Raw genomic sequence first — 22,762 nt, forward strand, 5'->3', positions numbered from 1 at the left:
AGTCTGTGACACTTGGCGTCACTCGGTTTGTGTGACATCTTTTGAAATCAATGATGTGTGTGTGTTTGTGCCCAGGTTATAAAGATGTCCTGTACCGGTCGGGTGAGCCGGAGGGAAGTTCAGACGAAGGGCTGGAGGAGAGCTACACACAGTTCCCACGCAAGCAGGACTCTCAAGTAAATCATTTACAGATTACATTAGTACACAGAAGCTTTTAACTCACTGTTTGCTTCTCAATCATAACTTATACGAAAAATATGAATTCTTCGATCTCGTTGAAAGGAATTTTATTGACACAGAATCCGGATCATTTTCTATATCTGCTCCATATGTCCCCTGTTCATAGATATTAGCAATCAACAGAAATCTCTACATTATTTCTTTTTTTTAATACTGCTAACAGACAAATAAACAGCGATGAAATTATTACCTACCAGGTCCAAATGATTACAGGGTCAAATGTTGGATAGAAGTTAAATATTTTAGAATTTTTATACTTGAAATGAAAAATGTATATTGAATTAAATCCTATATTTACTTCATTTTAAAATCTGTGTACCGCAGATCCACATGGATCACCTGATCCCTGCCTCTGTTAAATGTGCGAGGACTGTGTCGGTCTGTGTGAACGTGTCTGAATCATTGGTGTGAACTGTCACGTTGTTCTTACTTCAGCTCGGCGTGTGTTTCCTTTCAGGGCTCTGTTCGCAAACGCCAGGGAGGGAGTGTTTACAAAATCAACAACATTGTCCTCCCCATGTCACTGACCAAAGTGGAGAAGCTGCTGTACAAAGACATCCTCACACCGCGGTATGGAGCAAACCCACCCGTAGAGGATTGCCATAAAATTCTTGAAGTCACTTTTGTAACTAATATTTCAGCCACCCTAAACACTTTAATAGATGTATTAACTATATGTACTTCATTTTTTAATAAATGATGATGATACAAAATTATTTGTCTTACCATGGACTTATTTCCCAAATTTACAGGTTGATTATCTCTGATTCGTTACATTATTGGTTTCAGTTAACATTCTGCTATCGATCTTTGAAAGACAGATAAAGAAAGTGTTGTTTGACATTGTCCATTGACGTTATCCTTCTTTCTGCAGGTGGCGGCTGCTGTCCAGCCAGTCTCCGAGAGAGAAAGAGACAGAGCGGAAGGAGGACAGTGAGGACGAACAGGTGATGTCTTATACCTTTTAGACATGAGCACTTTATCTGAATTCGTTCAAAAAACATCCTCCTCATCCCTGTGTGTTGTGTGCAGGTGGAGGAGCTCAGCGATGGAGCCTTTGCTCAGAGGCACCTGGCTTTGGAGAAGAAAGAGAAACTGCGCTGGTCCTCTTTGGGAATGAGAAAATGCTTCAGGCATCTTACAAGGTACACACACACACACAAACACACACACACACACAAACACACACACACACACACACACACACACACACACACACACACATACACACACGTACACACGCAAAGTCCTAGCGTCGTTCAGTCTCCATATTGTTGTTTTAGATTCCTTGACTTGTTTTTAAAGCACTTCATATTCTTGCACCAGCATACATGTCTCACATGCTTGAAGTGTATGAACCTTCTGGTACAAATCAGTTAACTGTTCCACAATGCAGGACGAAAACCTGTGGTGAGGCAGGCTTTAGCTTTAATGCTCCAAATCGAGTTAAGGTCCTGAGAGCAGCCAGAAATACTGAAACCTTTAGAAAGTAAGCCATCTCTTTAGTCACGTTTGATTAAGTCTGGTTTATAGACATCACTTTATTTTATTAGGGCCCGAGCACCGAATGGTGAGAGGCCCTATTGAATCTGTAAGGATTTTTATTATTAGGGCCCGAGCACCGAATGGTGAGAGGCCCTATTGAATCTGTAAGGATTTTTATTATTATTAGGGCCCGAGCACCGAAATCGGTGGGAGGCCCTATTGAAATTGAAATGATTATTATTATTATTATTATTATTATTTTTCTTAGCTTAAATGAATTGGCTTTTTGAGGGCTTTAATGTGCTCAAAAAGTTGTAGGAGTTTGCAGTAAATTCGAAGGCGGCGAAAATTTACGTATTCTGAAGTATTTTGAAAAGGGCGTGGCAAAATGGCTCAAGAGCGCCACCTACGGAAAAGCCCCTCATTTAGCATTCACCGATCTTCAAAACAAACAAAGACTATTGTGTATCATGACTAGATGCACAAAAAAGTCCATCAGTGCATTATGAATAACGCAACAGGAAGCCCGCCAGTTTGACTTTAGTGGCCATTTTGGTCATATTAGATATTTTTTGTTTTAAGTACTCCTCCTACAGCTTTCATCAAATCAACTTACAATTTAGACGATCGTCATCACAACAAAATGGAGATCTAAAGTTATTGAAGGATTAAGTTTTAGCAAAACCGTCTGACCGTGGTGTGGCCTCAAAGTTTGATTAAACGCCATCAAAACACGGGCTCCTGTATCTTGGACATATTTTGTCCAATCGAGTCCAAACTATACACATAACACAAGAGTCGCGACCTGAAGACATCGGTACAGAAATCGTGACTTAAAATCACAGCGTCCCCTGGTGGCAACAGCAAATGTCTTGTTTTTCTATGTGTTACAGTTTGATTCACTACTCGTAGGGCCTTCATTAAATCAACGTAAAAATTTGATGCATGTGTTCAAAACAAGATGAAGATCTAAAGTTAACGAAATTGCAACTTTTCATAATACTGTGTGACCGTGGTGTGGCTTCCAGTTTGAGGAATGAAAACATCTATATCTGGCAGATGTGCTGCAATATTTAGTCACTAGATGGCAGTGTCAGACCATGCTTTGTGTTATCTATGCATTAACAGACTGTGTTTACAGGGTGGCCAACTTTAGAGGAGAATTAAACCTTTTACAGCATTGCTCAAACTTTGGTTTTAGTCTCAATCGCTAAGTTCTTCCTTCATGACAACTCTGAGGGGGGTGTATTTTATTTTAACTCCCTCGTTTAAGCGATATAGATGTTTGAAATTCACGTGACGTCACAGGGACGCGCACCCACTTCCTGGTGCCATGCTGCGGTTTCAGCTCAATAGAGTGAGCAGCACACGCCTCATCAGACTGTCCGCGGCTTCCACTCCCATATCGTATGAGAAACACGGTTTGAAGTTCTGCTTGTTCTCCTGAGGGACACGTCAAAGACGTCTGCGCTCTGTGGTAAGTCACATAGAGTATTTTATTTAGATGTATTCGCAGGGTGCCTTTGAATCGGGCGTGCTAGCTTAGTAGCGCTAATCCGGACGCTACATACCAGCTGCGATCGGGTTAGATGCGAATGCCAGCTGTTACTGACACAGCACCATGAACGCAGGTCCACAAAGCAGAGACAAGCGTTACTTTATTAGGATGACTCTGAGACAGGAGACTGTGTGTCGGCTTGTAAGCTAGCTTCGCTAGCGGCCTAGCTAAGCTAACTGAAACCTGAGTGTTTAAAGTCACATCTGGAGTGCCAGAGCAGCTGTTCAAAGGAGCATTACGTGTCCTAAAGCTCTTTCTTCAGAGTAGTGTTGTAACGTGTTACAGTGAAAAGTAACCGTGTCTGCCACCTTCACTCTTTAAATCGTTAATCTCAGACAGACTTCACTGAATTCTTTTGTTAAATATGAGTAAATCATAGCCTTGTAACTTTACTAGAACAGACAGTGTCATACAGAGTTGTAGGCTTATATGCACTACCTATTTCCTAAGCTGAAATGATTATGATCTGATTAACTTTGAATTAATATTTTATTTTTCCCATGTAAAAGTCTGTTAATTATTTTACCTGGCCCATGTATGACTTTACAGATCTGTGTATTGGTTTTAAGTACCTGTAGAAGGTCCAACTTGACACACAACTTGAATCCAACCACACTGAACACTGACTCCAGGTACAGACCTGTTTTCATTACTTACAAACAAAGTATTGCACATAATACATAATGTATTAAATTATAATGCAATACTTTTAATGTGAAATAACTCCATACTTTACATTTATTGTCATGCTAGTGCACGTTTTAATCCAAAAGCATATTCAAATACATAGTTGATTTCCACAGAAAATGAGAATACACACTTGTTCAAAAGTAACACTTCCTGTACAATAATGATATATTTTATGTTTCCTATCATTTTATTAGGGACAGACGAGCCTGAAGGACACAGCTGTGATGACCATGTTCTGTCTCTTATGGCAAAGCAGAAATATTAAACACTGGGTTGACCAGCATAAAGCTGCAGATCTCCACCATGTTGCAACTGAGGATTTCAGGAGCTGCATTAATGAGGAGCAGAAGCGCACTGTTATGAATGTTTTGTGTTGTGTATGAAGCACCACATATTTCAGATAGAACCAATGTACTGGGGTCTGGGTTTGTATCCTAATGGTTAAATGCACATACTTTAAATCGCTTTTGATAAAACGTGAGAAAGAAATACAACATTGTATACATAAAATGTCTTTCTACCTCATCTGTAATATTCAAGGTGATGATCTCCCACAGAGCTGTTGATAACAGTCCACATCAAGTCTCTCCACTTCCCTCAGTGTGAAAACATAATTATATAATTAATGTGAGAACTGTTTACAACACTGATTTGTGGACATTATAATCTTATCTACACTGTCTAATTCACTCGACAACTCCATGACAGACTAAATAAACGATGTGAAAATAGTAATGGTGGATATACCAGCCTGTATCAGAATATTGGTGAAACATAGTTACTATCACATGCAACGTACACGTGTAGCGTATTGATAGTAACTTATTAAAAAAATAAATAAAGTCACAACCAAAACAAGACTGTGGAGTTAACTTGCTTCAATCTGTTCATTAGACGTGATAAATAAACGGTAACTTTTATAACAATTACATATTACACAAAACTTGAGGCATGTAAGCATATGATGATAGATAAAGCAATAGGTTATGTTGTATAGTTTGAAGGTTACTTACCTCTAGTTCAGCACCAGCGGCTGGCTACAGGAAGTGGAGCGATCATCCTTGCCGCAGAGCGCAAACGCATGCAATGCGGAGACTAGCGCTTGGTCATCGAACGTTCTCTCTTCATCGACCGCAACAGACTAGAAATTGCCTGTGCTCGGGCCCGTTAGTGCTACAACGTAGCCCTAGTTATTAGGGCCCGAGCACCGAATGGTGAGAGGCCCTATTGAATCTGTAAGGATTTTTATTATTATTATTATTATTATTATTATTATTATTTCCCTTTGGGGGGCTTTTTCAGGGTCTAGACATGCTCAAAAAGTTATGAAACTTTGCATGAAATTCAAGGTCTGCGGATATTTTAGTATTCTGGAGTAATTGGAATTGGGCGTGGCAAAATGGCTCTACAGCGCCCCCTGGAACCAGCCCCTAGGTTTCCACATAACGGATTTTCATCAAAATCTGGATATAGGTGTATCGTGACCAGTCATGAAAAAAAGTCTCATGGAGCATTATGAAAAACGCAACAGGAATTCCGCCATTTTGCTTTTAGTGGCCATTTTGGCAATATCCCACATTTTTACTTTTACGTACTTGTCCCAGGGCTTTCATCAGATCAACTTCAAATTCAGATGAGTGTCATCACAACAAGATGGAGATAAAAAATGATTGAGGGATTTTTTTTTTATCACACCGTGTGACCGTGGCATGGCGTTAAAAATTGGTTACACGCCATCAAAACACGGGCATCTGTATCTCGGACATACATGTTCCAATCAAGTCCAAACTAGACATGTAAGACAATAGTCCCCGCCTGATGACATCTATGCATAAATGATGACTTAAAACCGCAGCGCCCCCTGGTGGCAACAGGAAATGTCTTGTTTTTTGCTTGTCTTACACTTGGATGAATTTCTCCTCATCCACTGACCTCAACCATGTCAAACTGTATCAAATGGGTCCCAAGACATTGACAATGAAGACATAAGATTACCGTGACTTTTCGTCAAACGCCATATGAATGGCGTGGCATTAAAGTTCATCAACTCGCCGTGAAACACGAAAATTGCTGTAACTTCAGTGTTCATGATTCTATCTCTCTCAAACTACATGTGTGTAACAACAGCCCCCCCCTGAAGATATTCATATGGTTTTAAGAAATGGGCGTGGCAAAAAAACTGACCAGCGCCCCCTATAGGGCAACCCCGGCACTACGATGGCCGACATTTATACAAATCTATCGGGACATGTGTCGTTTCATAACAAACAAAAAAATATCTTGGATAGGTATGCTTGACCAAACAGGGAGGCCGCCATTTTGGATTAAGTGGCCATTTTTTTTCCATATTCCACATTTTTACTTGATGCACTTGTCCCAGGGCTTTCATCAGATTAACTTCAAATTAAGATCAGTGCCATCACAACAAGATGGAGATAAAAAGTGATTAAGAGATTGACCTTTCGTCACACCGTGTGACCGTGGCGTGGCGTCTTGAGTTTGATTAAACGCCATCAAAACACGAGGTTCTGTATCTCGGACATACATTGTCCAATCGAGTCCAAACTAGACATGTAAGACAAGGGTGCCATCCTGATGACATCTACACAGAAATTATGACTTGAAATTACAGTGCCCCCTGGTGGCTACAGGAAGTGACATGTTTTATACTTTGATGAACTGCTCCTGGCTGATTTACAATATACAGCTCAAATCAGATCAGTCAAGTCATTAGATCATGGTCAGAATTGTGACGTTTCCTCAAACCGTGTAAACATTGATGTGCGGCGAAGGATTTTCCTTCGCCAAAGGACACGATGTTATCATAACTCCACTGTGCATTGTCCTATCACTACAAAACTTCTGTCACATGATAAGAGTACAAGCCTGAACAGCTCTATGTGTCAATATTTCCTCAGTGTCATAGCGCCACCTACTGATTCGCCAGGAAACAGGAAGTACTTTGTTAATCCACTCTGCATTATCCAACCGGCTCCAAACTACTGACCTATGATCACAATACTATTCTGAACAGCTCCACATATAAATATTAGGTCAGGGTCATAGCGCCACCTACTGATCAGTGTGAAAATTAAGTTGTGTTAACATTGTCCAATTGACACAAAATTGCTCACGCTACATCAGAGCGCCTACATGAACAGATATATATGTCTGTGCGTAATAATAGTGATGGCGCCACCTACTGGCAAACCTACTGCCGCAGAGTGCAAAACGCATGCAACGTGGAGAAGTGCATGCTCGATCGATGATGTGCGCTTGGTCATCGATCGCTCTCTCCACCGACCGCAACAGGCTTCAACGTGCGGGTGCTCGGGCCCGCAAGTGCTACAACGTAGCCCTAGTTATTATTATTTCCCTTTGGGGGGCTTTTTCAGGGTCTAGACATGCTCAAAAAGTTATGAAACTTTGCAGGAAATTCAAGGTCTGCGGATATTTTAGTATTCTGGAGTAATTGGAATTGGGCGTGGCAAAATGGCTCTACAGCGCCCCCTGGAACCAGCCCCTAGGTTTCCACATAACGGATTTTCATCAAAATCTGGATATAGGTGTATCGTGACCAGTCATGAAAAAAAGTCTCATGGAGCATTATGAAAAACGCAACAGGAAGTCCGCCATTTTGCTTTTAGTGGCCATTTTGGCAATATCCCACATTTTTACTTTTACGTACTTGTCCCAGGGCTTTCATCAGATCAACTTCAAATTCAGATGAGTGTCATCACAACAAGATGGAGATAAAAAATGATTGAGGGATTTTTTTTTTATCACACCGTGTGACCGTGGCATGGCGTTAAAAATTGGTTACACGCCATCAAAACACGGGCATCTGTATCTCGGACATACATGTTCCAATCAAGTCCAAACTAGACATGTAAGACAATAGTCCCCGCCTGATGACATCTATGCATAAATGATGACTTAAAACCGCAGCGCCCCCTGGTGGCAACAGGAAATGTCTTGTTTTTTGCTTGTCTTACACTTGGATGAATTTCTCCTCATCCACTGACCTCAACCATGTCAAACTGTATCAAATGGGTCCCAAGACATTGACAATGAAGACATAAGATTACCGTGACTTTTCGTCAAACGCCATATGAATGGCGTGGCATTAAAGTTCATCAACTCGCCGTGAAACACGAAATTGCTGTAACTTCAGTGTTCATGATTCTATCTCTCTCAAACTACATGTGTGTAACAACAGCCCCCCCCTGAAGATATTCATATGGTTTTAAGAAATGGGCGTGGCAAAAAAACTGACCAGCGCCCCCTATAGGGCAACCCCCGCACTACGATGGCCGACATTTATACAAATCTATCGGGACATGTGTCGTTTCATAACAAACAAAAAAATATCTTGGATAGGTATGCTTGACCAAACAGGGAGGCCGCCATTTTGGATTAAGTGGCCATTTTTTTTCCATATTCCACATTTTTACTTGATGCACTTGTCCCAGGGCTTTCATCAGATTAACTTCAAATTAAGATCAGTGCCATCACAACAAGATGGAGATAAAAAGTGATTAAGAGATTGACCTTTCGTCACACCGTGTGACCGTGGCGTGGCGTCTTGAGTTTGATTAAACGCCATCAAAACACGAGGTTCTGTATCTCGGACATACATTGTCCAATCGAGTCCAAACTAGACATGTAAGACAAGGGTGCCATCCTGATGACATCTACACAGAAATTATGACTTGAAATTACAGCGCCCCCTGGTGGCTACAGGAAGTGACATGTTTTATACTTTGATGAACTGCTCCTGGCTGCTTTAAGATATACAGCTCAAATCAGATCAGTCAAGTCATTGAATCAAGGTCAGAATTGTGACATTTCCTCAAACCATGTAAACATTGATGTTTGGCGAAGGATCATCCTTCGCCAAAGGACACGATGTTTTCATAAGTCCACTGTGCATTGTCCTATCACTACCAAACTTCTGTCACATGATAAGAGTACAAGCCTGAACAGCTCTATGTGTCAATATTTCCTCAGTGTCATAGCGCCACCTACTGATTCGCCAGGAAACAGGAAGTACTTTGTTAATCCACTCTGCATTATCCAACCGGCTCCAAACTACTGACCTATGATCACAATACTGATCTGAACAGCTCCACATATAAATATTAGTTCAGGGTCAGAGCGCCACCTACTGATCAGTGTGAAAATTAAGTTGTGTTAACATTGTCCGATTGACACAAAATTGCTCACGCTGTATCAGAGCGCCTACATGAACAGATATATATGTCTGTGCGTAATAATAGTGATGGCGCCACCTACTGGCAAACCTACTGCCGCAGAGCGCATTTAACGTGGAGAAGTGCATGCTCGATCGATGATGTGCGCTTGGTCATCGATCGCTCTCTCCACCGACCGCAACAGGCTTCAACGTGCGGGTGCTCGGGCCCGCAAGTGCTACAACGTAGCCCTAGTTATTATTATTAGGGCCCGAGCACCGAATGGTGAGAGGCCCTATTGAATCTGTAAGGATTTTTATTATTATTATTAGGGCCCGAGCACCGAAATCGGTGGGAGGCCCTATTGAAATTGAAATGATTATTATTATTATTATTATTATTATTTTTCTTAGCTTAAATGAATTGGCTTTTTGAGGGCTTTAATGTGCTCAAAAAGTTGTAGGAGTTTGCAGTAAATTCGAAGGCGGCGAAAATGTACGTATTCTGGAGTATTTTGAAAAGGGCGTGGCAAAATGGCTCAAGAGCGCCACCTACGGAAAAGCCCCTCATTTAGCATTCACCGATCTTCAAAAAAAACAAAGACTATTTTGTATCATGACTAGATGCACAAAAAAGTCCATCAGTGCATTATGAATAACGCAACAGGAAGCCCGCCAGTTTGACTTTAGTGGCCATTTTGGTCATATTCCATATTTTTTCTTTGATGTACTTGTCGTACAGCTTTCATCAGATCAACTTCAAATTTAGACGATCGTCATCACAACAAATTGGAGATCTAAAGTTATTGAAGGATTACGTTTTAGCAAAACCGTCTGACCGTGGTGTGGCGTTAAAGTTTGATGAAACGCCATCAAAACACAAGCTTCCATATTTCAGACATAGTTTGTCCAATTGAGTCCAAACTAGACACATACGACAAGAGTCGCGACCAGAAGACATCACTGCAGAAATTGTGACTTACAATCACAGCGCCCCCTGGTGGCAACAGGAAATGTCTTGTTTTTAAGACGTGTTATGTTTTTATGTACTACTCGGAGAGCTTTCATCAGATCAACTTAAAAATTAGATGAGACTCTACAAAACAAGATGAAGATCTAAAGTTATCAAAATTTAAACTTTTCATCAATCCGTGTGACCGTGGTGAGGCTTAAAATCTTGATGTGCAAAATGAAAAGACCTGTTTTCATTTTAACCATGTATGTGTTTCATGGTCTTATACTGACCTCTAGTGGCTTTATATTGCCGGCACAACCTACTTGTACCGCAATATTAAGTCACTAGAGGGCAGTGTAGGATCATGGTTTGACCAAGGCACAAATTGTGTCACCTAAGGCAGGGGTAGGCAACCTTTACTATTTCCTCCACTCTTCCCCCAATTTAAAGCTGTCTGTTGCCGCACAACATATTTGATACCACAGGTTATAAAGTTATATATATATATATATATATATATAGTCATGCAATATATATAAAAACTATAGTTTGTTGCATTTATTAAATAATAGAACGACAATAAAGACAACTGTTGACATTTAACTGCTATTTTTACCTGTTACAAAATAGGAAAACACCAAACTCTGACCATGGCGTGGAGTCAAAGTCTGATCACACGCCATCAAAACACGAGTGTCTGTATCTTGGACATATTTGGTCCAATCAACTCCAAACTAGACATGTAAGACAAGGGTCGCGACCTGATGACATCTACAAAGACATCATGACTTAAAATCCTAGCGCCACTGGCTACAGGAAGTGAAGCGTTTATTGTTGCTGCAGAGCTTAAAACGCACGCAAGGCAGAGACATGCGCTTGGTCATCGATCGTTCTCTCTCCCCCGACCGCAACAGACTTGAAATTGCCTGTGCTCGACCACTCTTCCCCCAATTTAAAGCTGTCTGGTGCCACACAACATATTTGATAACACAGGTTATAAAGTTATATATATATATATATATATAGTCATACAATATATATAAAAACTATAGTTTGTTGCATTTATTAAATAATAGAACGACAATAAAGACAACTGTTGACATTTAACTGCTATTTTTACCTGTTACAAAATAGGAAAACACCAAACTCTAACCATGGCGTGGAGTCAAAGTCTGATCACACGCCATCAAAACACGAGTGTCTGTATCTTGGACATATTTGGTCCAATCAACTCCAAACTAGACATGTAAGACAAGGGTCGCGACCTGATGACATCTACAAAGACATCATGACTTAAAATCCTAGCGCCACCTGCTGGCTACAGGAAGTGAAGCGTTTATTGTTGCTGCAGAGCTTAAAACGCACGCAAGGCAGAGACATGCGCTTGGTCATCGATCGTTCTCTCTTCCCCGACCGCAACAGACTTGAAATTGCCTGTGCTTGACCACTCTTCCCCCAATTTAAAGCTGTCTGGTGCCGCACAACATTATTGATAACACAGGTTATAAAGTTACAGTGCCTTGCATAAGTATTCACCCCCTTTGGACTTTTCTACATTTTGTCATGGTATAACCACAGATTTAAATTTATTTCATCGTGAGTTTATGTAATGGACCAACACAAAATAGTGCATCATTTGGAAGTGGGGGGAAATATTACATGGATTTCACAATTATTTACAAATAAAAATCTGAAAAGTGTTGAGTGCATATGTATTCACCCCCTTTACTGTGAAACCCCTAACAAAGATCTGGTGCGACCAATTGCATTCACAAGTCACATTTGCAAGTCACATAATTAGTAAATAGGGTCCACCTGTCTGCAATTTAATCTCAGTATAAATACACCTGTTCTGTGACGGACTCAGAGTTTGTTGGAGATCATTACTGAACAAACAGCATCATGAAGACCAAGGAGCTCACCAAACAGGTCAGGGATAAAGTTGTGGAGAAATATGAAGCAGGGTTAGGTGATAAAAAAATATCCAGAGCTTTGAACATCTCTCTGAGCACCATAAAATCCATCATAAGAAAATGGAAAGAATATGGCACAACCGCAAACCTACCAAGAGGAGGCCGTCCACCCAAACTGAAGAGTCGGACAAGGAGAAAATGAATCAGAGAAGCAACCAGGAGGCCCATGGTTACTCTGGAGGAGTTGCAGAGATCCACAGCTGAGGTGGGAGAATCTGTCCACAGGACAACTATTAGTCGTCTACTCCACAAATCTGGCCTTTATGGAAGAGTGGCAAGAAGAAAGCCATTGTTGAAAGGGCTCCATAAAAAATCCCGTTTGGAGTTTGCCAGAAGCCATGTGGGAGACACAGCAAACATGTGGAAGAAGGTGCTCTGGTCAGATGAGACCAAAATTGAACTTTTTGGCCTCAATGCAAAACGCTATGTGTGGCGAAAACCCAACACTGCCCATCACCCTGAGCACACCATCCCAACAGTGAAACATGGTGGTGGTAGCATCATGCTGTGGGGATGCTTCTCTTCAGCAGGTACAGGGAAACTGGTCAGAATAGAGGGAAAGATGGATGGAGCCAAATACAGGGAAATCCTTGAAGAAAATCTGATGCAGTCTGCAAAAGACTTGAGACTGGGGCGGAGGTTCATCTTCCAGCAGGACAATGACCCTAAACATACAGCCAGAGCTACAAAGGAATGGTTTGGATTAAAGAATGTTAATGTCTTAAAATGGCCCAGTCAAAGCCCAGACCTCAATCCAATAGAGAATCTATGGCAAGACTTGAAGATTGCGGTTCACAGACGGTCTCCATCCAATCTGACTGAGCTTCATCTATTTGGCCAAGAAGAATGGAAAAACCTTTCCATCTCGAGATGTGCAAAGCTGGTAGAGACATACCCCAAAAGACTTGCAGCTGTAATTGCAGCGAAAGGGGGTTCTACCAAGTATTGACACAGGGGGGTGAATACTTATGCACCCAACAGATGTCAACTTTTTTGTTCTCATTATTGTTTGTGTCACAATAAAATTTATTTTGCACCTCCAAAGTACTATGCATGTTTTGTTGATCAAACGGGAAAAAGTTTATTTAAGTCTATTTGAATTCCAGTTAGTAACAGTACATAATGGGAAAAAGTCCAAGGGGGGTGAATACTTATGCAAGGCACTGTATATATATATATATAAAAACTATAGTTTGTTGCATTTATTAAATAATAGAACGACAATAAAGACAACTGTTGACATTTAACTGCTATTTTTACCTGTTACAAAATAGGAAAACACCAAACTCTGACCATGGCGTGGAGTCAAAGTCTGATCACACGCCATCAAAACACGAGTGTCTGTATCTTGGACATATTTGGTCCAATCAACTCCAAACTAGACATGTAAGACAAGGGTCGCGACCTGATGACATCTACACAGACATCATGACTTAAAATCCTAGCGCCACTGGCTACAGGAAGTGAAGCGTTCATTGTTGCTGCAGAGCTTAAAACGCACGCAAGGCAGAGACATGCGCTTGGTCATCGATCGTTCTCTCTCCCCCGACCGCAACAGACTTGAAATTGCCTGTGCTCGACCACTCTTCCCCCAATTTAAAGCTGTCTGGTGCCGCACAACATATTTGATAACACAGGTTATAAAGTTATATATATATATATAGACATACAATATATATAAAAACTATAGTTTGTTGCATTTATTAAATAATAGAACGACAATAAAGACAACTGTTGACATTTAACTGCTATTTTTACCTGTTACAAAATAGGAAAACACTAAACTCTTACCATGGCGTGGAGTCAAAGTCTGATCACACGCCATCAAAACACGAGCGTCTGTATCTTGGACATATTTGGTCCAATCAACTCCAAACTAGACATGTAAGACAAGAGTCGCGACCTGATGACATCTACAAAGACACCATGACTTAAAATCCTAGCGCCACCTGCTGGCTACAGGAAGTGAAGCGTTTATTCTTGCTGCAGAGCTTAAAACGCAAGCAAGGCAGAGACGTGCGCTTGGTCATCGATCGCTCTCTCTTCCCCGACCGCAACAGACTTGAAATTGCCTGTGCTCGGGCCCGTTAGTGCTACAACGTAGCCCTAGTTATTATTATTATTTCCCTTTGGGGGGCTTTTTCAGGGTCTAGACATGCTCAAAAAGTTATGAAACTTTGCAGGAAATTCAAGGTCTGCGGATATTTTAGTATTCTGGAGTAATTGGAATTGGGCGTGGCAAAATGGCTCTACAGCGCCCCCTGGAACCAGCCCCTAGGTTTCCACATAACGGATTTTCATCAAAATCTGGATATAGGTGTATCGTGACCAGTCATGAAAAAAAGTCTCATGGAGCATTATGAAAAACGCAACAGGAAGTCCGCCATTTTGCTTTTAGTGGCCATTTTGGCAATATCCCACATTTTTACTTTTACGTACTTGTCCCAGGGCTTTCATCAGATCAACTTCAAATTCAGATGAGTGTCATCACAACAAGATGGAGATAAAAAATGATTGAGGGATTTTTTTTTTATCACACCGTGTGACCGTGGCATGGCGTTAAAAATTGGTTACACGCCATCAAAACACGGGCATCTGTATCTCGGACATACATGTTCCAATCAAGTCCAAACTAGACATGTAAGACAATAGTCCCCGCCTGATGACATCTATGCATAAATGATGACTTAAAACCGCAGCGCCCCCTGGTGGCAACAGGAAATGTCTTGTTTTTTGCTTGTCTTACACTTGGATGAATTTCTCCTCATCCACTGACCTCAACCATGTCAAACTGTATCAAATGGGTCCCAAGACATTGACAATGAAGACATAAGATTACCGTGACTTTTCGTCAAACGCCATATGAATGGCGTGGCATTAAAGTTCATCAACTCGCCGTGAAACACGAAATTGCTGTAACTTCAGTGTTCATGATTCTATCTCTCTCAAACTACATGTGTGTAACAACAGCCCCCCCCTGAAGATATTCATATGGTTTTAAGAAATGGGCGTGGCAAAAAAACTGACCAGCGCCCCCTATAGGGCAACCCCGGCACTACGATGGCCGACATTTATACAAATCTATCGGGACATGTGTCGTTTCATAACAAACAAAAAAATATCTTGGATAGGTATGCTTGACCAAACAGGGAGGCCGCCATTTTGGATTAAGTGGCCATTTTTTTTCCATATTCCACATTTTTACTTGATGCACTTGTCCCAGGGCTTTCATCAGATTAACTTCAAATTAAGATCAGTGCCATCACAACAAGATGGAGATAAAAAGTGATTAAGAGATTGACCTTTCGTCACACCGTGTGACCGTGGCGTGGCGTCTTGAGTTTGATTAAACGCCATCAAAACACGAGGTTCTGTATCTCGGACATACATTGTCCAATCGAGTCCAAACTAGACATGTAAGACAAGGGTGCCATCCTGATGACATCTACACAGAAATTATGACTTGAAATTACAGCGCCCCCTGGTGGCAACATGAAGTGACATGTTTTATACTTTGATGAACTGCTCCTGGCTGCTTTAAGATATACAGCTCAAATGAGCTCAGTCAAGTCATTGAATCAAGGTCAGAATTGTGACATTTCCTCAAACCATGTAAACATTGATATTTGGCGAAGGATCATCCTTCGCCAAAGGACACGATGTTTTCATAAGTCCACTGTGCATTGTCCTATCACTACCAAACTTCTGTCACATGATAAGAGTACAAGCCTGAACAGCTCTATGTGTCAATATTTCCTCAGTGTCATAGCGCCACCTACTGATTTGCCAGGAAACAGGAAGTACTTTGTTAATCCACTCTGCCTTATCCAACCGGCTCCAAACTTCTGACCTATGATCACAATCCTGATCTGAACAGCTCCATATATAAACATTAGTTCAGGGTCATAGCGCCACCTACTGATCAGTGTGAAAATTACGTTGTGGTAAAATTGTCCAATTGACACAAAATTGCTCACGCTACATCAGAGCGGCTACTTGAAGAGATCTATATGTCTGTGTGTAGTAATAGTGATGGCGCCACCTACTGGCAAACCTATTGCCGCAGAGCGCAAAACGCATGCAACGTGGAGAAGTGCATGCTCGATCGATGATGTGCGCTTGGTCATCGATCGCTCTCTCCACCGACCGCAACAGGCTTCAACGTGCGGGTGCTCGGGCCCGCAAGTGCTACAACGTAGCCCTAGTTCTATTTATGTTGTAAATTTATCAGTGCTCCCACACAACCTGGAAAACATGGAAATAGTCCTTTTCTAGTCAAGGAAACAATCCGGGATTTGATCAAAATGACACTATATCTTTGAAATAATCTTCATTGTCTTGGAATTTTTTTATCGCAGTTAATGCCCTTACTAACGTCACCTATGTAAACTTCAGTGCATAAACTAAACTAAAACACCACATCCTTATACCTACTTGATGACATAATCAACAATGTCAGAAAGCTGGTGGCACAAGTTCAAAATTCAGCATTCTCAATTCCAGCCTAAACCTCAGTGAAAGCAACGCTACCACATGCATCAGGACTGAAGAGTTTATCAGACTTTCTCAAATGTCAAAAACAACAGGCAGTGTTTGTCACAGCCTTTAATACTTAAATCACAAGATCACAACAAAGAGAAGCATGTGACAGTCGGATTAAAATCCTGAGCTCACAAAGACTGTGCTGACTCTGCAATGCAGCTGCTGGAGAGTCAGTGTGTTCACCTCTGTGCATGTAAATACAATCTGTGTGAAAGTGGAATGCTGAGAGATCTCTTGGCAGAGTTTCATGGGGTATGCTTGTTTTTTCACTCCAGATCTGGCAGCAGGCTGTCAGGCGGTGGGGGCGGTGTGTTCGCATCAGGAGAGGAGAGCTCTGCGGAGTGGAGTGGTGCTCAGCTGGAAACAGACGGACAGCCGAGCTCGGAGGAGTGGCTGGTGAGATCAAAAGCAACACAGCTGAAACCTCAGATCCACCGAACGTTTTTCTCAGATGTAACTCAAATTTAATAATAATGAGTCTGGGGTCAGAGTGGTTCAAAGATCCTAGTTATCAATTCTTTCCTTCACAATCAAAAATGAAAATTGATAAGCATTTGAGCTTTTCTTCTTAAAAACTGCAACATTCTTTTTATACCTTGTTCCTCCAAAACATTTTCAGACTTTCAAATTTGCCACTGTTTCCGTTGGGGAAGTTCCGAAACGTTTAAACCTGAGTTTTGAAAGGGCATAGCTTTATTTTGAAACTCCGCAGACCTTCACCTGCCCTCCTGTTGCAGTCTGTTATTTCAGAGTTGAGTTTGCAACACCCACTTTTCAGAGATTGACCCACACATTGATTTTGGCAGGGTTCTCCCGCAGCTCTGTTCTTGGAACTTCGAAAGCCATGTTTTGAATAAGAGTAGGGATCCAGGAGGCAGGGTCACTTGCTAAACATATTATTTGCTCTGGGCTGAAATACAATAACATTTCGGGTTCATGACGTGTTGACAGACTATGCACAGGATTTCAACCTTTCAAAGCCTTTTTTTTTTTCTAGTTTTAGAATGTGGCTTAACATTTATCCCATACCCAGAGGTAAAATAAACAGACTGATTTATTCATCTGCTTGTACAAAATTATTTCTCACTTCAACCCCAGAACATCGAGGGACTGAAGGATGTTTTATGTAGCGTTCCAGTCCGGGATGAAATTGTGTTATTTGTGCGTGAGCAGAATTACAAAGAGTGCGTTACATTAAAATGTACTGAAGACTATTCAGTAGTCCTTCCCAGGAGCGTTGTGTGTGTTATGAGGATTAGAAGGATTCTCAAGAGCCAACACAGTTACTCGTCGCCCCTTTCTTGAATCGACGTTGCTCTGATTGCAGTGCTCTCTCGAGTTTTTAGTTTGATTGGACGATCGAGTCGATACTAAACCAGACCGTCCTAATCAACCTTCTCCACGCCACCAATTTCCTCCTTCACTGCCTTACACTACTTATGCACCCATACAAACCCTGATTGAAGCACGACGTTAGCTTTTTTATTTTAAAACCAGCATCTGAGCCCTGCACGGTCTAAATTCAGAGAAGGGACGGATATAGGAAAAGCAATTGTCATGATTCCGAGCATTGTTTTAGGGGGTCATTGCATTAATAATATATCAGATAAATGGGTTACACTCTCATCTCTGTGTCTATAGCAATCAATACCAACTATACAAACTAAACTCTGTTGTGGAAAAACAAGCCAGTTACAGTTCTGTGTCCTGTGTGTCCTCCGGCAGCCTCAGACACCGTGGGAACGACGAGTGTTTCCTCTGGACGAGGATGAGGACGAAGCCCTCCTCTCTGACAGTTTAATCTGCTCAGATTCTGGTTATCGATCCGCATCGAAGAACTCCAACTCCCAGCTCTCCCCAGCACAATCCTCGGGTGCTACACTGCCCTCTGGTGAACAAAGTGCCAGCATTACACCTCAAGGCAGCTGAGGGAGCGGTGCCTTAACCCTTTTTATTGTAAGTCAGGAAATATTGTGAATTTTGTGTTAATTATCTATTCAATAATGAATTCCTGGTTTTATTTTTTACACTTATTCATTCATTAAGTATACTTTTTAAATTTTGGATCTGAATTTACTCAGAAATAAAGGAAGAATTAGGGTTCTTTTCTTCTTTCTCTCCTTTTTTAAATGGGAAATCTCTTCTTTAGCCAATTAATGAAAAGGGGAAGAAGACCATTATAACTGAATAACACTGAGATTGTAATGTTGTCAGAAAAATGAAAGTTTTATTTAAAAACTGTTGCAGCTATCTGAAAACTTGCTTCACTTTCTAAATAGTTTTCATGTCAAATATTAACAAGCGAGTATTTCACATTTTGATGTACTTTGCATCAAATCCAGGTCACATTCAAACGATTCTTATAATTAGGAATGTTTTGACAGTTACTTATATGACTTAAATGTTATATTTGTAAATTAAGTAATAATTATATTATTTCCTCTCCAGATTGCCTCACGTCTGGGAACGGGAGGAGAAAATGTGCCCCGGGAGCCTTGATTTTTTTATACTAAATACATTTCATGTGTATAGTGATCTGATGTCATTAGATAAATACTTTTAAGTAAAAGCTTTTATTTTGTGAATATTGTAACACGTGTAGTTGTAACTGCAGCTCCTGCTACACTTTCAGGTTTTAATGTAAAGAGATGTATACCAGCACAACTCCCCTGTAGTCTCAGGTTTGTGTACTGTTTGTAGTTGTCACCTGCTATTTATTTTCACTGTTGTCTTAACAAGTCTGTATAAAAAGACTTATATAATATATACATATGTCAACCTTCACCTGAGTTACGTGAGCTTTTTGATTTCATGGTCTTTGTGGATATATGTCAAAGTGACAAAAGTAAGTGGGGAGATATCAAATATATCCTTCTTTTAAGGACATATTATATTTAAGGACTTTACAGATGAGTAAACTTAGTTAAATACAGTGGATGTCATACTTTTCCTGCCTTTACATTATTTGTATATTGATATAAATATTTATAATAATTTACAATGTCTACAACTTATACCAAGTTTATTTAGCTATGATGTCATTGATGTGAGCTTATACTGGAAGAAGCGATACATGTGAGACCATTTCAATGATTAACTGTCGCTGTAACCTCCAGATTTATAAAGTTGATGTAGGTCATAGCTTTTTAAGGCCTTAGTCCCATGCAGGGAAACAGCTCAAACTTTGATCCCATATGAATAACCTCTTACCAGGAGGACTACTGGACAGATGGTGGCTAAGGTCGTCCTTCTCATCTGCATGTATGTGTGTCAGTGGCTTCACTTTGTTGATAGGAGTTTGGGTGTCCACGAATAGAAATCAATCACGTGACATGAATTTACAGATTCAAATTAAATGAATCCTTGTCGTCAGGAGTGAAATGGATCCTCAACATCCTCTCGTGAAAAATACTTGTGTGGCCTGGATACTTAAAATGTGCCATCTTGTACAAACACAAAGATTCTTCCCCCTACTTCTTCTCGAGAACTCACACAAACAGCAGTGAACTCTCAAGGTCGTTGTCACTTTGGCCAGTTGCTTCTCTGCTCAGGTGCCGTGATCGATAGGCCTTATACTGTCTCCATGAAAAGTGAAGAAGAGCCAAGAGTGTCCCCTTCCCCAGCAGGAGGTCTGCCCAAACTCTGTCCTCCTGTCACATCTGTCTCTTGCTCCTGATTTCCACTCGGATCCTGATGGCAGGCACACAACCTCTGATGGCCACATGGGGGCCACATTGCTCCTTTAGAAATAAGCTTATCAGCAGTCAGTTAAGTAAATAGTTAAATAATAAAATTAATTAAATTATAAAAACTATAAAAGAGGGCGGTCACTTGTATCCTATATAAACTGATGTGTGTATATACATGGAAACAACAATGAAGAGTTGTACTTTGTTCTACTGATTTTTCTACATGGCTGTAGCTACAGCAGTTATACTGAAGGGGGCGCTCTTGCATATCCAAGAACACCTTTACCAACCAAACACTCCAACACAACAAATCTGTGACAGAACGACTTGTGTTATTCTTATCATTATTTCACTACAGGAAACTAAATCAAAATGGATGTCCACTAATATGTCGACTGTTGAAGTTGAAGTGGATAATATTGTGGTGGTGAAAGCAACCTGGTTAAAATAAAGCTTTTGGATTCAAAGTCCACACGTGGGGTAAGTAGTATAAAAAACTGGATTTAGTTTGTTTTTTAATGTTCAGTGCACCATTGTTAGCTAACAAGCAACAGCTGTGGTTTCTGGTCTAAATTCAAAGCCATTAGGAGCTAGCTTAACCTCTGTATGCTAACTCCACAAGCTAGCCCCAACAAACCTTAAGTTCAGTGTCATGGGGTTACATTTCTATGACTAAACAGTATGGGGTCTATATTAAAACAGCACGTTTTACTTTTATTAGCCAGTCATAAGCCAACCAGCACATTTTCATAATTTTGGGTCACTTGTTTTAGACAAATTCTTCTCCAGCTACATACAGTGTGAGCTCTGAGGTGGTAAAAAAACATAAATACAAAATATATATATGAAATGTTAACAATACTTGTGTGGGGGGTGGTGGAAACCTGAGAGTGACGTGTTATAAGCTAATTAGCTACATCCTCACAGCCATTTTGAGTTAGCTTGTCTTGCTAATGTCTGCTTGCTAACTCCACAAGTTAACCACAACAGAACCATTGCCTTTAATTGTAAATATATATGTTTTTTTTTATGAAACTTGGTGACTTTTCTTGATGGCACTCGTAGCTTGTGCAAATTAAATATTATTAAAAAAATATACTTAATAGGTGACACAGATATTTCACCTCAGTTTTGTTCACAGTGACCCCCACTGTCTGCATGATAAGTTTCAGAAGGTTTTACTGTAGAATTTGTGAGAAAATTAATGGCAAATTTGGGCCCTTTTTCATTATTGAACTCATTACTTGCTGATATTAAATATTCTTTAAACAAAATCCTCGAAAGGTGACACAGATATTGCAACTCACTCTTGCTCACGGTGACCCCTACTGTCTGTATGTCAAGTTTCAGAAAATGTTACTGTAGAATATCTTGGAAAATGAAATGCAAATTTGGTAACTTTTTAATTATTGCACTTAAGATTCTGATATTAAATATTCTTTTTTTTTATAAATCCTTGAGAGGTGACACAGATACTTCACCAAACCCACTTTTAAACACATTCAGACAGTGGGTGTCACCACTTGGAGTCCAAGGACCAGTACCGTAAGACAACAAGTAGTCTCGCATCAATTTTCAAAGTGTGGCTGGTGTGACCGGCTTTTCGCAAACGACGGACCACATGACCACAGTGATGTAACAATGCAATGTAAATAAAGTGAAAAACATATAAAATCGTACAGATACACGTTACTAATCATTTCAATCAAGCTAGCAACATTCACATGAATACTATTAGTAGTTCTACTTATTTATACTATTAATGTTCTCATAGTTTTCTGAATGTGTCATTTCTAGCAAATGGTGGAACACGACACCTTGATGACAAGTGAAAGCACAGCCACGGTGTAGCGGTGCGTCTGCTCCAGTCATTACGGTAAATGGAGGCTGCGGAGCCGCTCTGTGTCTGTCAGACCAGGAGTTGCTCTGGAAGACGCTGCGCCGGACAGGTGAGAAAAAATATATATTGCTCTTCTTTATTTCTTCTACAGCAATGCAATTCAAATGCATAACTATAAGAGACAATGCCCCAGAAACAGCATGTTACGGGGAGTCTTTCCAGCCGACACTGAATGGACATTAGAGGGAGCATTGAAGCCGAAATGATGAGGTGCCCCTCTCCCTCTGTGTGGATGGAGAAAGGATGCATTGTTCAGAACTGGGTCTGGGTTCTTGTGCGTTTGTGTTGCTGTTGTCTCATCGGTGTCGTCAGCCTGGTTCAATGACTCGGGACTGGAACGACACACGAAATCTCAGCTGAGCAACAGATCTAGAGAAGCGGATCTCTGAGATATAAGATAGGTATTGATTGATCGGATATCTATCGATCCGATCACGCGTTTCAATTGTTGTTTTTGTTGACGTGCCGAGAGAATTGTGTCTGCATTGTGCTCCAGAAAAAAAGGCTTCACCTATTGCGGTCACTGCGGGAACTTGCGT

The 22,762-nt window shown here is 40.7% G+C and overlaps 1 protein-coding gene and 1 long non-coding RNA gene across 6 annotated transcripts in view; both read left to right on the forward strand.

Moving 5' to 3' along the window:
• The window catches only part of kansl1l (KAT8 regulatory NSL complex subunit 1-like), a 40,660-nt gene extending 21,242 nt beyond the window's left edge, over positions 1-19,418 (forward strand). For all 5 annotated transcript variants that reach the window (XM_053439888.1, XM_053439892.1, XM_053439889.1 and 2 more), the window contains 7 exons: positions 76-176; positions 698-810; positions 1,115-1,187; positions 1,273-1,385; positions 16,910-17,030; positions 18,360-18,590; positions 19,083-19,418. In XM_053439888.1, the coding sequence (XP_053295863.1) occupies positions 76-176; positions 698-810; positions 1,115-1,187; positions 1,273-1,385; positions 16,910-17,030; positions 18,360-18,563 (725 nt within the window). In that variant the 3' untranslated portion in view covers positions 18,564-18,590; positions 19,083-19,418. The remainder of the gene's footprint in view (positions 1-75; positions 177-697; positions 811-1,114; positions 1,188-1,272; positions 1,386-16,909; positions 17,031-18,359; positions 18,591-19,082) is intronic.
• LOC128455928 (uncharacterized) lies at positions 2,507-4,833 on the forward strand. Its single transcript, XR_008341772.1, has 3 exons — positions 2,507-3,202; positions 3,833-3,915; positions 4,168-4,833. It is a non-coding gene; the product is annotated as an uncharacterized LOC128455928 (long non-coding RNA).
• Positions 19,419-22,762: the final 3,344 nt, after the last annotated feature.

The sequence above is a fragment of the Pleuronectes platessa genome, chromosome 14, assembly GCF_947347685.1.
Source record: "Pleuronectes platessa chromosome 14, fPlePla1.1, whole genome shotgun sequence".
In the NCBI taxonomy this organism is placed as follows: domain Eukaryota; kingdom Metazoa; phylum Chordata; class Actinopteri; order Pleuronectiformes; family Pleuronectidae; genus Pleuronectes; species Pleuronectes platessa.